This window comes from Propithecus coquereli, unplaced genomic scaffold (genome assembly GCF_000956105.1).
Source record: "Propithecus coquereli isolate 6110/MARCELLA unplaced genomic scaffold, Pcoq_1.0 Scaffold277, whole genome shotgun sequence".
Classification (NCBI taxonomy): Eukaryota; Metazoa; Chordata; class Mammalia; order Primates; family Indriidae; genus Propithecus; species Propithecus coquereli.
Window position 1 is genome coordinate 2,167,401 of NW_012148363.1, and position 17,518 is coordinate 2,184,918.

A 17,518-nucleotide genomic window follows, 5' to 3' on the forward strand; every position below is an offset into this window, starting at 1 on the left:
GGCAATGCTATTATCTAATCCATAGACCTTATACAGCTTTCAACAGTCGTCTCACTAATGTATGTTGTTTGGTCTAGAATCACAAGTTTTATTTAGTTGTCATGTTTCCTCAGTCTTTTTTCATCTGGAGGAGCCCCCCAGTCTTTGTTTTCCACAAGTTGTTTTGTTTTGTTTTGTTTTGTTTATTTAACAGCAGGATTTCTCAGAAACTTTAATGTGCTAATTTACACAGTGAATCTCCAAGGAGTGAATATAACGTGATACTAGTGAAACTTATGTCACCATGGAGTCCTTCTTGAGGTTCAGTTTGTAGGACAGGCATTCCCAGGACACTCTGGGAAGTATGGTCTAGACTATTGGAAGAATATCCTAATATTTGACCCATTCCTGCACATGCTGTCAGAATAGCCTCCTGAATATAAAGTTCTGTACGTGCCACTTACTTGCTTACAAACCAAAAAATAGCTCTTTATTTTGTTTAGGGTAAAGGCTCAAAGCCTTAACTTGGTATTCAAGCCCCTCTGTGGTTGTTATCAATCTTCCTTTCCAGCTGTAAGCCACTATTCCTGGGCACATACCCTTTGCTCAAGCCAAAGTAAACTGCTGATTATTTCCTTGGTTTCTTATTGTTACTTCTTTGCTTATGCTGTTCCTTCTGTATGGAATTCCTTTGTCTCTCTTTTCATCCAAGAGTGAACTCTTTGGATAGATGTTATATGCCACAACTTCCCTGAACTCAGCTTCCTCCTGTGAGCCCCAACGGCGCTTAGAAATTAATTTTAGAGCTCTCACTTTCTGTCCCAGGTTATGGCACTTTGATTGTCTGATCTCCCGTAAGAGCCTGAAAGATGCTCTGGGTAGGACAGTGACGAATTCGACTTTGTTTGGTTGCCTTCCATCCTCTCGTCCCCACGCTCTCAGCACACTTCTTTGTACAGAGTGGGGGCTTCCTGAGCACATTTTTTTAATGAATGAAACTGTCTATTCTCATTTAGAAGGAATGTAAAAAGTGATGTAAGATCTTCTTCATAAAATTTATACAAAATTTGGTCTTTTCAAGTGAGAGTGTAAATGTTTTTGAATTAACTCTTGTTATTATGAATAGCTACTTTTTTTCAACCTCATAGTTATTCTAACCTAAGGCTAAAGATGAAAAGTCTGCCAATATCTGAATGACATAAAATTATCCTAAGTAAAGCATCAATAAAATTAACTTTCTTGCCTCTAATATCTCCATAAACCTACAGTAACAATGTTTGTCTTGATTAATTATTAAACAAATCTCAGATTTTCTATATTAATGGCTTTTGTGCTAGATGTGATTTCTAATTAAGCTTTGAATTTATCTGATGAAACTTTAAGTCTACCAAATGCTATAACTTGCTTTTTCATTTAATAATCAATGTTTAGGTGGTTGTTTGAAAGCAGTAGGGTAGTAATAATTTATGAAGACCTGCAAACATGTCTGTCTGGGGTAATCATGAGCATTAGGGCTCAGGAGAGTGAATTCTGCTGTTAGGAAATGCTATGAAATTTGTGGTTGGAGACAAATGTCTGTGATAACTGATTGACATGCAGAATAAAATCCAATCATATACACACGATTGTGGAGAATGTTATGGTATAAAAGCAATATAAACTGTAAACATTCACATGCTTTAAATTGCTAAAACTCATAAATGCTGTGGACAAGTGATAGGCAGCACTAATATTAGACTTACGTAAGACTAAACTTCTGTGTAAGAACTGTGGATTACTATCTGTAACCCAGATGTTTCAAAAAGATAGATGTATGATGTTATGTAGACAAAATAAATGGTGAATTGCCTGAATTCCACTTATGGTTTTATCAGTGTGCAAGTGAGGGCTATCCAAACTTGAATTGTAGTTCTGAAAATGTTGCTAAATATTGTACATGCATTTATAAAAGGCACAGATATTAAAACTAAATGTATGATAGAATATTATTCGGCCATAAAAAGAAAGTTCTGATGCATGCTGCATGGGTGAACCTTGAAAACATTATGTTAAGTGGAAGAAGCCAAACATGAAAGACCACATTACATGATTTCGTTTCTATTACATATCCTCTATAGCCAAATCTGTAGAGACAGAAAGTAGATTAGTAGTTGCTTATGGTTCAGGAGGAAGAGGGCATAGGCTGTGATAGCTCAGTGATGGGAGTTTCTTTCTGAGTTGATGAATATGTTCTAAAATTGACCATGGTGGTGGTTGCACATATCTGTGAATATACCGAATGTTACTGAATTGCGCACTTTAAAATGGTGAATCATATAGTATATGAGTGATATTTCAGTAAGGCTAATAAAAAAGTATGCACATTTCACAGACAGAGTAATCTGCATAGACACAAATGCAGAGAAAGAAATGACTTAAAATCACGTTTCATCAAACAGACTTTAAAGCCCAATTTTATTGACCAGGTGCAGTCTGGTTTCTGAACACAGCTGTTTCCACCAAAGCCTTCTGAATATTTTTGACATGGCAATTCTTCCTCCATAACCACAAACCCCTCTTGATATTTTGGTGGTCCAATAAGTGATTCCTTGGGTGAGTGGAACTTTAGACAAATTGTTGCTCCTGTTTTCTGAGGATGGAACTGAATACAGAGATCAGAGATGGTGTGTAGGGAGTAACTTGACTTAAATCTTTAATACTTCTGTATAGCGCTTAGAAGTTGCTCAAAATTTTGGTACAGGCAGAAGTCATTTACTTTATACAAAAATAGCTTCTCTGGGAAAAAGGGTAAGTTTGGGAAGAATTTGGGGCAGGAGAGGTTGATTATAATTTCTTTCCTCTTACCAGCACCAAGAAAGCCCTAGTAAGCAAAAAAAGAACAACAACAACAACAAGAAAAAAAAGTCCAATATATTTAGCATATTATGAGTGTTGAGATCTTCCATTTTTGAAAAACAAAAATGTGGTTGGGAGATGTTTTCAAGGGTGAAAGGAAACATTTTGAACTATTCACTCCACAAACCTTTTAACTATCAGACATAACTGCACTCTTATTGTTATTTTCAAATATTGGAGCTGTTGAGTAAAGCCTATCAACCCAACAGGAGATTCATAGCCTTATAGGTCCAAGAGCATTTACCACTGAACTTGGCAAAGGGCTGCAGGGAAATTGGAGGTTATCTTTTCTTACATCATGAGGAAGCTCAGTGAAGTTGTTAAGAGCATGGACTCTGGAGTCTGTGTACCTGGGTTTGAGATCCACCTTTACTTACTCACAAGCTGTGAGAACTTGGGAAAATCATTTATTAAAAACTTCTCTGTGTGTCTCAGTTTTCACATCTGTAAAATGACTATAATAATACCTACCTCTTGTGTCATTTCAAGAATTAAATGAGTTCATATTTGCAAAACATTTATAACAGCTCCAAGCATATACTAAGAATTTGTTAAATAGATGCAAATGTTAACACAGAAATTAAAAAAACTTTTAACTATATTTACATTTTTGGAGAGGTACAATTAAAAGCAATTGGGACTTATTTCAAAAGCTTAAATTTCACTTATCTTTTGACTTGCATTCTTACACTCTGTGGGCACATGTTACTGAATTAGCAATAGTATTATCTGCGCCCGTCTTTGTGCAGTTTACTATATAAGCAGATAGAACGGATATCCAGACAGCCTTTTGAGAATAAAGATTCCACAGGATACCTTGTGGTCCAATGTTACTATTCACCCTTCTCTATTGAGTTTTAATTTATCTTTAAGCTGAATGTGTCTGATGTGAAGGGTAGAGAACCCTGATGAATGTTGAGGTGATCAGAGAGATACAATGCAAAGGACACAGGGATGATGGAAAGCCAATTCTCAGAGCTCTACGACCCCAGCTCTGACCATGGTGACAACCCCCAAAGATGTTAAAGAATGAGACTTGTCACCTATCAGACATGAGGCAGACTACATTGACAGTGAGGATTCAAGACAATTTATGTGTAAAATTAGCTCCAAAGGCAGATCGATAAGGTGAGTTTTAAAGATCTTTTCCAGGGTCAGAGATTAGGATTTTTCTATTAGTTATAAAAACGAGCTGCTTTAAACATATATATTTATTTCTTGTTTAATAATTAACATGAGTATATGGATCCATGTTTACCAGCAAATAACTAACACTGAAAGTTAAAAAGTCCTTAAATTGTATATTCATTATCATCGAACTATTGACCCCAGAATGGAGTAGTAATGTCTGGTAATAACTAAGTTTTAAGAGTGCTTCCAAATGATCAAGTAAGTGTTATAAGATTTATGATTGCTTAATAATCTAAGGAAAACAACCATAATATCTCTTTTGCTGTTCTATACAAATCATATTATTAAACTACATTATTTAAAATGTGATACAACATTCAAAAACAGTTTTTGGGAAAACGTATCTACAATTCTATATCTTTCTTTTTTGCATCCTTTCTTCCTTGACTACTTATTTAAATCATGAAAATCTTTTCATGTTTTATATATGATCTTAATCTTAAAAATTAACATAGTTATTGCTTTTGATGTATTAATCATGTTGATGTACTTTAAATTGTCATAGCATGTCTTTAACTGTATGTGTTTAGACATAACCAGGTTTGTTATTATAAATAACACTAAAATGAACATTACACAGGTAGGTGTTTGTTTATGTTTCTGTTGAATCATTTTCTTAGGAAAAATTCCACTGAGTGGGTTTATAGGGACAAAAGCTATGGACATTTTAATGATCTTTGCAATAAAGAATGCCTCTTCCAATAAATGAGTTGCAATTCTATGTGCTAGTATTTTTAACAGTTGCTAAATTAGTGAAAAGAATTTTTCAAATTTAACCTGCACTTAGGTTACTATCAAGGATAATATATTTTATCCTTTTGTTTACAATTTGGGTATTTTTCCCTCATGAATACATTTGTTCATATTGTTCATGATTTTATTACTAAATTCGTATGTTTATTAGTATTAATTTAAATGAGCTCATCATACATTGTAGATAATGACCCTTTGCTTGTCACATGTGATGCAAATATTAAAGTTACTTGTTTCATTTTAGTCTTTTAAGATTTTATGTTGCAGATGTTTAGGTATTAAATGAGTAAAATACAGTGCAATAAAATGAGAGTAAATAGTAACAGAGATTCTTTCAAGCAGACATATTTTATCCATATTCACTAGCACAAAAAGAAAATGCTATATTTTGGGTTGCAGTGCTTAACTATATATATTTGTGTGTGTGTGTGTGTGTGTGTGTGTGTGTGTGTGTTTGTGTATATATCCTTTTTAAATCTGTGGTATTAAATTCCCAGAGTGAGAATCTGACTTGAAAATGCATACAATATAGTGCTTGGAATTTAACTGTACATAGTTTTTGATTTTCACCAGAAGCTGTTTCCATATCCCTCTTAATGGGAGTAAAGCAACTAAGATAGGCTAAACTTGTAAAATTACTCTCAACATAAAGAACATGTGGAAGAACAAATTCAAAGGTAGGGTTATGGTCTCAGAGGAGATCAACTTTCCTTTTTCCTGTATCCTCAAGAATCCAGACCAAAAGCATCTGCATCAGAAATAATTTGAAAACATGTTTTCTGGATAGTTTCTGTTTACCAAAGGGTATAGAACAAAATCAAGACATAGCCTCATTAAATTGCTTCCATTATTCAAAAATTATGCACTTTATATTTTGTAAACCTAAAATCCAGAAAATTTGTACAACAATTTACTCAACAGCTATGCATGAGTGACCACTCTGAGCTAAGTATAGCCCTAGGTATTAGGGATACAAAGTAAATAAGGAGTCAAAGTCATGGCCCTCAGGAACATCCTACTGGTCTTTAGCTACTTAAATTCTTATTTCACTGTAGTAATTCTGAGATTTTTCATGAAAATATGAAAATATATTCAGTCAGCCAAATGCTCTTGTGAAGCTTAGGTAGGAAAGGATTCTGGGAAACTAGAAGAGGAAAATAGATCCATATTAAGTAGAAGTTCAGCCCTCAGAATAGGGATTTATGATTGCTGTGTCCTATGAAGGTTGTAGGAATTATATTTTCACATATGAAACAAGGGTCGGGTGTGAGATTAAAGAACCGAGAATTCAGTATACAGTGCGCCACCACGATGGAGCCCTTAGGACTTTGAAAGAAGGACGAGCCCAGATAGGACAGGAACAAGCACAGAGGAATAGTAGTATTAATAATAACATTAGTAATAGCAATAAAATGCTAATATTTTTTGAGTGCTTCTGAGCGATGCACTGTGCATGGTTTACCTACATTCTCTTAATTTCCAAGATGGAAGGCATCTTCCCTCTGGCTCCTGCATTTTTGTCTGTGCGTTAACCCTTGCTGGTTTTTGTTCAATGGATTCTTCCTTTTGTGTCTACCCACTTCAGACTTTGGAATCTCTTGTTTGTTGGTCATTTATTCATACAACAAATATTTATTTGCCATCATTCTACTAGTTACTGAAACTACAGACATAAGCAAGTGGAAAAACGGACAGAATTTCAGGCCGCAAGGAAATTGCATTCTAGTGGATGGACAGACGAGAGACGCAGTGGTTATAAAACAGTGTGCTCAGGGCTGGGCGCGGTGGCTCACGCCTATAATCCTAGCTCTCTGGGAGGCCGAGGCGGGCGGATTGTTTGAGCTCAGGAGTTCGATACCAGCCTGAGCAAGAGCGAGACCCCGTCTCTACTAAAAATAGAAAGAAATTAATTGGACAACTAAAAAACATATAGAAAAAATTAGCCGGGCATGGTGGCGTATGCCTGTAGTCCCAGCTACTAGGGAGGCTGAGGCAGTAGGATCGCTTGAGCCCAGGAGAGTGAGGTTGCTGTGAGCTAGGCTGACGCCATGGCACTCTAGCCCGGGCAACAAAAGTAAGACTCTGTCTCAAAAAAAAAAAAAAAAAACAGTGTGCTCAGGTGTTAGGTCATCTAGGACAGCCTGGAGTGAATGGGTGGGGCAGGTCTAGGAAATGCTCTCAGTAACAGAACACAGAGTTCTTTAGTAGAACCTTGTGTATAATAGCCATATTAACATACAATTATAATATGCAATATATTATACTATTATATATTATGCTAGCTATATTATATATATGTATATATGACACATGTATGTGTTATGTATACATTTAGAATTACTGTTATATTTGGATGGGGTTAACATCCAAGTGTCCATTAATAGGGGACCATTAAATAAACAATGAAACACTCATGCACTGATATGGAAATATCTATAAAATATATAATGAAAAAAGAAAGGGCTCAGAAGAGCGCCTATCATATGCTAGCTTTGGTGTGGTGCAAACAGAAATATATCGTCATATTTTCTTGTACTTGTATAAAAACATGTCGGACTCATGCAAAACGCTAAAATAAAAACAAACAGAATAAAAGTGTGTGTCTTTTGGGGAGCAAAGATGAGAGAACCAGGCACATGGGCCCCAAACACGGGAAGGAGTGTTTTCACTGCATACAATTTATGTCTTTGAACCAAGTGAGTGTATTTTCTATTTTTAAAAATGAAATTAACATATCCTGAAACGTTTTGGAGAAAGACATCTAGTAGTGGAAAGACGTCTTCTAGTGGCCAGGCGGATGAAGAACCGAGGCTGGGGTAGGAGGGAGAAGGAATGGGGTGGAGAACCGGTTCCACTAACCGGTTGCACGCAGACCACGGCAGGCAGGAAGGAGCTGCAAGGTCCGGCGGCCGCAGAATGCGCCAGGCTCTGCAGAGAGGGCGGCTGGGTTCCCCTGCAGGTGAGGGTGGGAGTCCGGTTGGGCCCAGGTCAGGAGCACCTCACATGCTACAGCAGGGAATTCAGATTTCATCCTGAAGCTGAATCATGGACGGGTGATCGGAAGGAAAGTGAATGATCAGATTTGCGCTTTGGAGTCATCTCCCCGGGAGCAAGGGGCATGCATGACGGATGGGGCAGAACTGGGGCCTCGAAGACTATGTAGGAGGCTGTTGGCCATCCATCAGGTGAGAAGTGATAAGCATATGACAGAGGCAGGGGCAGTGAGGATGGAGAGGAAGGACTTACGTCATCCACAGCCGGATTATGGCTACTGCCTTTGATGTCTCACCTTCTGGGTGGATTGCATTTTGCTCCTCCCCTCATTCCATCCACAACCTTTCTTTGGCGCACACGCTGATCTTCGGCTTGGTGTTGCTGACAACCTGCAGGAGCCCTGCCGTAGAACTTGGTGAGTTAGGGCAACGAGAATCTTCTCACAGCCTTGCATGCTCCCTCGCCCCTGAGCTGGAGAGCCCAGGAAGGAAGCGCAGGCTCCCCACTGCAGTGCAGGGCTCAGCGCTGGCGGGAGCTCCCCGCTCCTGGGAGGGGCGCGGGAGGCTGGGGCGATGCTCCCCGAGCCCCTGTGACGTCCGGTCTCAGAATTCTGCCTATTGCCACCTTTGCGAGTTCTGTTATTTTTTTGTTTACATCAAGCTTGTGCACAGTTCCTGTGCACGCCTAAGCCTGCTTATGACTGAGGTTTCCTTTCTTCCAGTTCCAAGCTCTGCTTGTACCTGGGACAATTGTTCAGGCAGTATTCACCAACAGAGTTGTATTCCATGGGAAAATCATTCAAATACTTCCCACGCATTTGGTAGACAGCTGCTGACCTGAAACCCCCAGGGACCCCCTCTTCCATCCTGGCCACCTCTGTCAGTCCCTCCCTTAGCTTCTAGGCATTTCTATGCCTGCAATATTAAAGGGTTAACCCCTGCTGCCCGTGCCCCTCAGGCTGTTAAATATTGCGACCATCGCCCCTGTTTTTCAGTAACAGGGCAAACACCTCAGTCCATATTAGGCAACGGATATGAGAATGACTCTCCTATCATCAGAGCTTTTAAAACATCACAGTTCTAATAATTGTAAACATAATCATATGAGTAGAGGCTTAATAAATGTTTTCATGTTGGGGCTTCTGTCAGATACCACCTGTGTTGTGGTATCTGAGTCTTTCAAGTTTTCTGCAGAAAGAGAAGCCATGTGGAGGAGAACGGAGGCCAACAGCCAGTGCTTGACATGTAAGTGAGGCCTCCTTGGAAATGGCGGTCCCAGCAGAGTTCCCGATTGACAGTCTCACATGAGTGACCCTAGCCAATATCACGTGGCATTTACATGATTGACCCCAGCTAATATCACGTGGAGCAGAAGAACTACCTAGCTGAGCCCTGCCCAAATTCCTGACCCACAGAACTCTAAGCAATAAATCGATAGAGTAAGTTATAGTGAAGATTTCTCAAAGTTCTTTTTAGAGATACTTCCAAGGTTACTTCTTCACTGACACACCCCTCTAATATTTCTGTTATTTATTCATTTATTTGTGATTGAGCCTGTGTCTCTTATTCTCACTAACAGATAGAAGAATTGAGATAGTTAAAAAGTGTGGTTGAGAATGGTTTTATTGTATGTTGACTCAAACTAAATGATAAGTCCTTGTTGGGTCTTAAAGGAACACTATTTTTGATGATGTTATACATCCTTAAATTAATTATACTCAACACTGTGGTCAAACTGTGGGTGGGACAATTGGGTGGAAGGAAATTACCTTTAAGGAATCCCTGGCACATAAACCTTTTGTGGTATAATCAAGCCATTTCTCCTCTCTGTTTCCCTGTATGAAATTATACCCCGATACTAAATTTTAGGCACCAAAATGCTGAAAGTCTTTGGAGGGATTTGTTTTTTAAGGAATCATTATTTGAAATGCGAAGTTTATTAGATTGAGCGAGCCATTGGGTTTATGTGTTTTAACCCTTTCTGCTCTGGAACTAATGTGCATTAGTAGAAGAGCCTGAGGTAGTTAACGGACACTGAAGCACTTCTGGGAGATGGTGATACTATTTCATCAAATAGTGTGGGTTGTATCTCACGTTAGGAACTATAGCAACTAACTGCTTCTAAAAACAATAAGTCTGGATGCTAAGAAGACAAAGATGTGACCTGCCATCAAGATAGCTAGTGATACTACAATTGCTGGTATTTCTGTCATTTAAAGGATGTTCTCTGTGTGTAGCACTTTCGACAAAGTAGATGTGGAGAGGAGGTTTAGACACAAAATGCCAATAAAGAAGAGTCCTGATGAGATAATGACACAAAAGTGACACTTACAGAGAGTAGTATCTGGATGGCGCTGTGGATGACCTCCAGGTACTGGAAGTCGACGATGCAGCCCGTGACGGAGACGTATGTGTAATCGTCCATCATGCCGTGGGCTGAGGGAGGCAGCACTCTTCGCACACAGCCCGGCCCGTGTTCTCTCCACCATGACCGATGTACAGAGATGTTGAATGTCATTAGATCTGTATCCTAGGGCAGGAGACAGAGAACAAAAGGAGGCAATCATATGACATCACATCTTTGATTTTGACCTTAGGAAGAATTCAGGATGGATGAGATTGCTGAAATGATTTCAATTTTAAGTGAAAAGTGACAAAAGACAAAGCCAACAATGGCTATATGTATCATGTGCCTAAACTATAATATTACTTACATATAGTATGTTATATATATTATGATTATTCAATGTGGAGATACAATCATTTCAATAATATTAACATTTTAAAGTTAACACATATCAAAAATGCATAGACAAGACCCTCCATATATGCTTATTTAAAAAATAATTTTTATTTTGAAACAGTTTTTCCTGTTACCATCATGGCTAACTTTTACTGTCTCCATATTGCATGCTAGACATTAAGTGAATGTCATACAGTATATTCTTTAATGTTCACATAGGTACTGTTATTCTCGACCTAATTTATAGTAGGCTGAATAATTGTCCCACCAAAAGACATTTATGTTCTAATCCCTGAAACTTATTAATTTTACTTTATACAGCAAGAAAGGATTTCACAGATGTGATTAAATTAGGGATCATGAGATGGGGAGATTTTCCTGGATTATCTGGGTGGACCATAAATGCAACCATATATATTCTTATAAAAGGGAGGCAGAGGGAGATTAGACACCAGGAAGAAGAATAGAAAGCAATATGATCATAGAGGCAGATATTGGGGCGTTGCAGCCGCCACCAAGGAATGCTGGTAGCTACCAGAAGCAGGAAGAGGCAAGGAAGGATTCTCCTTTAAAGCTCCAGAGTGAGCATGGCCCTGCCAACACCTCGAACTCAGCTCAGTGAAGCTGATTTCAGACTCTGGCCTCCAGAACTGTGAGAGAATATATTTCTGTTATTTAAGCCATTAAGTTTGTGGTAATTTGTTACAGTAGCCATGAGAAACTATTTAGTAATACAGGTAAGAAAATTAAGTCACAGAGAGGTAAATTAATTTGCCCAAGGTAGCACAGCTAGTTGGTGGTAGTGTAGTTGGTACTTTTAGATATGTACTCTCATATTACCTGATGTCTTCTCCCTCCTAGCCCCTGACCATTCCTCATATCCTGAAGGGAGGTAGGTCCTTACTCCTCAGTTGTTTCCAGAAAATAGCACCATAGTCAATCAAAGGAACAAAGAAGACAAACCTTAAATTTTCATATCAAAATATGCTTTCAGAGCTCTTAGTGGAGACAACAGCCTAGGTTTCTGATCCTGAAGACATGCCCTTTAGTATTTCTGAAGTTGCATCTATGAAGGCCTAAGATCATAATATTTTTGTCATAAACAATAGACTGAAAAGAATAGATGAGGGACCAGGTTCTTGACTTCCAAGTGAACCAAAGATTACAACTGCCCATGTGGAACAGGAAGGAGGAGTGGCGGTGGAGAGAGGGCAAGGTGGCCCCTGGAGCAGTGCGCTCACTGCAGGGCAGTGGGAAGGCCAGAGGGAAGTCAGCTATTGTTGATTTCCCAGCCTCCACCCACTCTGAGTTAGCTTCATTGTCAGTGCCAGGGGATGGTGTTGGAGCAAGCACCATCCATGGCCTTTGCTGAGAGGCCCAGAGGCTGCCCGCTGACCGCACAACCAACTGATGCCCGTCTGTGCATTCCAAGGTCCCTCTGAGGACAGTCGCCACCTCGGTGGCCCAGGACACTCTTAAGTGCCTGAAATTGTGGTTGGAACTCTGAAAACTTAGGGGAAGCTAGTGGGAAATGAAAGCCTTGAATTTATACACAGTGATACTGAAAGTAACCAGCATAGAGGTCTCTGGGCAAGGACAGTGGGAAAACCCCATACACGCTGCTGCATCTGGTCAGTGAATCACAACATTAGAAACATTCCCAGTGCGAGTCAGTAGGCAAAGTAACTATACGCTTTTAGATTTTCCTCAGTTCAAGGAATTCAAAGTAACATTATAAGTATGCCTCACGTTATATCAATAATAAAATATTTTATATCTTTTTTTTTTCCGGTTGCTGGTTTGCTATTCAGTTACCTTCACAGTTACAGCAGTTTATTGACAATAAAACATTTACGTCATTTTTTTGGTTGTGGTTTGCTGCATGTATCATTTGCAGTTACTCTCTGAAGGGAAAATATTATAGAAAAATAATTGCCTTAGCTAGTGAATTCAGTTTAACACAAGACAATTTACCTGCAGGCAAACTTCAGAGATGCACACTGATTGCTCTTTTTCCTGGTCATCAGATTTAATTTCTTACAGTTAGATTTGATCATTACAGAACTATATATTATTTCTCATTTTAATAGAATTCATTAGTTTCAGGATGAACTAGCATGATCTCAAAACTCATAGCAATTTCTATACTTTAAGCATTCTTACCCAATGACCTTTTCTATTGCAGACTATAAGTGCCTTTCAATATGACTTTAACTAAAATTTATATTATACAAATAAAACAAGAGTCAATTTATGAACTAATCATACATATTTGTTACACTCATAAAATCTCTCAGCATAGTTCTCACTTAATTTTTTGGAACCATAACATATTTATAAACTGTACTATTCTTTGGGTTGACTGTATTAAAATTTCAATAAGAACATCAATAGCACAAAATTATACTTAAAGTCGAAACTTCTTAAGTTTTTTGTTATTGCAGCTCAGAAAATGATACCCCAAAGTACAGTGCTTCGGTATGCTGAGGACTTTGAACTAAATTACATTGGAAGGGCCTCAGAAACAAAGTCTCTTTCTGACTTTCTCCTGCCCTTCTTTCTCCTGTTCCCTTTTCTCCCCAAGGCCAGACCATAGAAACTACAATTTCTCTTCCCCAAGGTAGATCATAGAAACCAGAAGTCTTCTCCCCTCAAGTTAGCCATGAAACCTAGAAATATTATTCTAACTGTCCCCTGCCTTTCTGTGTAAGAGCTGGCCATAAAGAAATTCTCTAACCTGCCTTGTCTGATAGTAGATCATAAGACTGTCATTCCAAAGGGGTCCTGCCCTATATCCAGGAGGACGAAATGTCACACAGAAAGGCCAAGAAGAATCTGAACAGACAGGCAGTGCTGGGTTTCCCTTTGTCTATGACCATTAGGTCGTACCATTTTGTCCAATCACATTTCTACATGGCCATCCATTATACATCAAATGTAAATACAAAAATAGTTTTCCCTGGATCTTTACATTTTCATTTTCGAAGGTGCCCATATCGTATAAAACCTTGATTAAATAAATCTGTTATGATTTTTTCTTGTTAATCTCTCATTTGTTTTAGGAGTGTCAACTGTGAACCTCGTGATAGGGACGAAGGGTATTATTATACCCCTTCCACACCTACATTGTAAAATTTTATCTTAAGTTTACATTCAGTTTCTATCCCTTTCAGTACTAGACTTCAAATATTAAAGAAAAAAAACCCATAACACATGACAACCCAATTTCCTATATTAGGCACATTAAGGGAAATGCAACACAGAAAACAAAAATTTTTTTATAGAGAAAAATAAATAAATAAATATAGAAGATTACTTTTATTGTTGAAGCTTGTAGTTACCACGTCAAAGCCTGTAGTTTTGCAATACATGGGTTAATGCTGAACCACATATCAAGAAAATAGTCTTAAAAATAATTTTGAGTAGCTCAAATGCCATTTCTCTTTCACTTCTTAGAAATATACTATTATGTAATGATTTAAGCACACCAGTTAAGAAAGTTGACAACTGATACAACTGATGTCTTTGCTTTTGTCTTTAGAATTGAACAGATATAAACAATGATATTTGTATTTATGCAAGTATATGTGAAAGGTAGCAGAATACGCCACCCCAAAATATGCTGCTTTGACATACGGTTTACTTTGAGCTAAAGGCAACTGAAAAGAAGATATAAGAAATTCCCTCTGCTCTTCCCCTGTTTGCCTAAAAGCAGGACATAAGTTTACAAAGGTATCCCTCCTCTCCTCTCTACTGGGAGGGGCAAAGGTGAATTACCTGAGATAATTTTACACCGTTGTTAGCTTGGAGAGGGCATCAGAGAAATCTACGCAACAAACTTTACTAGCCAGGTTTTATCTACCATTAGTTTTCCATAACTGGCCTGCCCCACACATGTCTGTCTTTGTTTTTAGCTTAAGATAGTATTTAAGCCTGAATTCTAAGCCATGTCTTTGAGAATTGCTCATTTTTTCCTGGGTATCTGCCATGTACATGTGAGACACACATGTTAATAAGCTTCTGTTTGTTTTTCTCTTGTTAATCTGTCTTTTGTTAAGGGGATCCCATCTAAGAACTCAGAAGGATATAAGAAAAATTATTTTTCATCCCCTACATATGTTATTACCAAAAAACTGTTTGTGGAACAAGGAATAAGAGAGCAAGGAGAAAGGAGAGAAATCAGAAAATAAAACCAAGTATTAGGGCTTGTGAGATGTGAGAACAGCCTGGGAAGAAGCATGTCCAGGATGTGGGGAAGGCACAATTTTACCTTTGCCCTTCTAGAGTTCTTAGCTGGGCCTGAGAATTAAATTGACAAAAGACAGATTATCAGGAGAGAAAAGCATACAAATTTATTTAATATCAGATTTACAAGACATGGACCCCTCATAGGGAAATGAAGACCCAAAGAAGCAATTAGAGCTGACCAGTTATATGCTGGTTTAGACAAAGAGTAGTAAATTGTGAAAATGTGACAAAGCAAGGGGGCTTGGCCCAGGCTAGTTAACCATGGAGAAGTGGCTAGGAAGATGAGGGTTAGTTAGTGTAACAAGTTCTGTTAGAACAGATTTCTCTAACCCTTGACTCCCCATATCTGATGATAAGAAGATCTTCCTTCCTCCAGGTGCAGGGAGAACATCTTTCAAATGGGAGTTTATCTCCTGTGTTTAGGAAGGTCAGAATGTCCTTCTTGCATTTGCTGTCTTTCTCTCTTCAACTCAAAATAATCCCAATATGCCAAAGTGTATGCTGTGTTTGGAACTCCTTTAAGGCCAAAAGAAGAGAGAATTTTAGGGAAGATGGTAATGTCATTGATTCAGAGCCTTTTAAAAAAAGACCACTATTGAATTTCCTGGTTAGTAGGGCAATGGGGACTTTACAAAGCTCAATTCCAAGAGAGCACTGGGAGTAAAAATCCACATTACAAGAACTTGAGGGCCCTGAGAGGAGAGAATTTAGTGTTTTTTTCGTGAAGTTTGGGAGTCAAGGTAGTAAGAGCGTAAGATGTTGGCTTCAAGGGTGGGCAAGGAGAGTAAAGGTCAGTATCTGGAGAACCAGGTGTGAGATATATCTTCTCACAGTCACGAAGTTGTGACTTAACAGAAATTTATTCCAGAATATCTGCCTTTACTCTAACATATATTTAAGTTAATATAAATGTTTGAATTCTTTTATCTCATCAATGTGGACTCTAAACTTCTTCCCATATTATTTAAATATTTGAATTAAAAAAAAGATTTCCAGAATTCTTTGAAATATTGTTCATTAACTGTATATGTGGACATGCCAGCCCACATTTTATTCATTGTAAGTGTAGCTGCAATATTGAAATTAGCTCACATCCTAAAAAAAATCAATATTCAGTTCTTTATAATATACCACCATACAATTTCTCTTTAGTCAAGGACCTTAGTCTCTCTCTTATTCTTTGTTCTTTTAATCATCTGCTTTTCGTATGTGTCTAATTTAACTTTAGCTGATCCTTTCTATTTCTAGAAATGAATTCCCAACTTCTAATAATATTCATTTATTTCTTTCTCCTTAGTTGCAGCTCAAAGGGTTATTGAATCTGTTTTCATATACCTATCTACTTTCCTTGTCTTTTTACTTTTTTTTTAATCATAACCCAGCCCATCTGGAAGTGAAAATGTGACCTTCAAGGGAAGTCCATACGTGTTTAAGAAGCTAGAATTTGCTCAATTTTAGAGAGTTAGCTTTGAGCTTATATTGATGTGATAGAATTTGTGCCAATTGAAACTTCTTTTGAAATACCTGTTCATCTTAGAATCTGAATTCAAAAAGTAAAATCAACTGTCTTATATTTCTAATTATTTTTTTTTCACTGAAACACTAAACATTTCAGAGAGCACTATGAATCTATATAATAAAGGACAAACACAGTGATTAGTAGTGTGGTTTAAGTGTTTGGAGCCTGTAATACAAAGACTTAGCACCCGTTCAAATATATCAACAATTATATGATATTGCTCTACATTAAAATCATCTCTTACAAATAGGCTTAAAAGGTATTCATGCTTCCATTGGGATGTATCTGTCATTTCCTGTTGCTTTCTTAGAAAAACTTTCCTGCAAGCCATGAACAAGTCATAATCATTTAGGCCTGTGTGTCTGAAGTTGAATATGAAAGACAGCCTATTGAGTGAGGAGTGGTCATGCATAATTTTGATATCTGTTTCCCATGTTTATAACTAGGTATGGCTGAGATTTTTCAATTCTCTACCACTGATAACAGACTAGAGGCAGAACTAAAAGTAATCAACCTTTTTGTCTTCATTCTGGGGCTTAATTCCTGAAATTGGACCATTTTGGGAAGCAATGGAGCTGTATCCATCCACTCAACAGACAGAGGGGCCTTCAAAAAGTTCATGGAAAATACATATTATGAAGAAATAATGCATGGATTTTGAAATTGTTTTGCACCAAAATAAATGCGTACTAACTTGTTATAACATGTCAAAACAGGATCCAGTTTGAGGCACTAGAAGGATAAGACATCAGTTTGAAAATAGCCCTATTAGAGCAACATGAATTCTGCTAAAAGTGAAGCAAGAACAGACAACAAATTTATGGTGAAGTGTGGGTGAGAAGCATGGGTCATTGGTGCTGTGTGAAAAGTTTATAAGAACAATGCCCCAAAGAAATCATAAGTTTACAAATGGATAACTCATTTTAAGAATAGACAGGATGATGTTGAAGATGAAACCTGCAGTGGCAGACCATCCATATCAATTTGCAAGGAAAACAATTCATCTTGTTTGTGCCCTAATTGAAGAGGACCAACAATTAACAGCAGAAACAATAGCCAACACCACAGACATCTCGACTGATTCAGCTTACACAATTCTGACTGAGAAATTAAAGTTGAGTAAGCTTTCCACTTGATGGGTGCCAAAACTGCTGTGCTCAGATTAGTTGCAGAAAAGAACAGAACTTTCAGGAGAAA

General features: G+C 37.8%; 1 protein-coding gene across 1 annotated transcript in view; it reads right to left on the bottom strand.

The window, feature by feature from the left end:
* Positions 1-17,518, bottom strand: part of NKAIN3 (Na+/K+ transporting ATPase interacting 3) — a 360,954-nt gene that overhangs the window by 151,593 nt on the left and 191,843 nt on the right. The window contains exon 4 of the mRNA XM_012647907.1: positions 10,144-10,341. Coding sequence (XP_012503361.1) covers positions 10,144-10,341 — 198 coding nt within the window. The remainder of the gene's footprint in view (positions 1-10,143; positions 10,342-17,518) is intronic.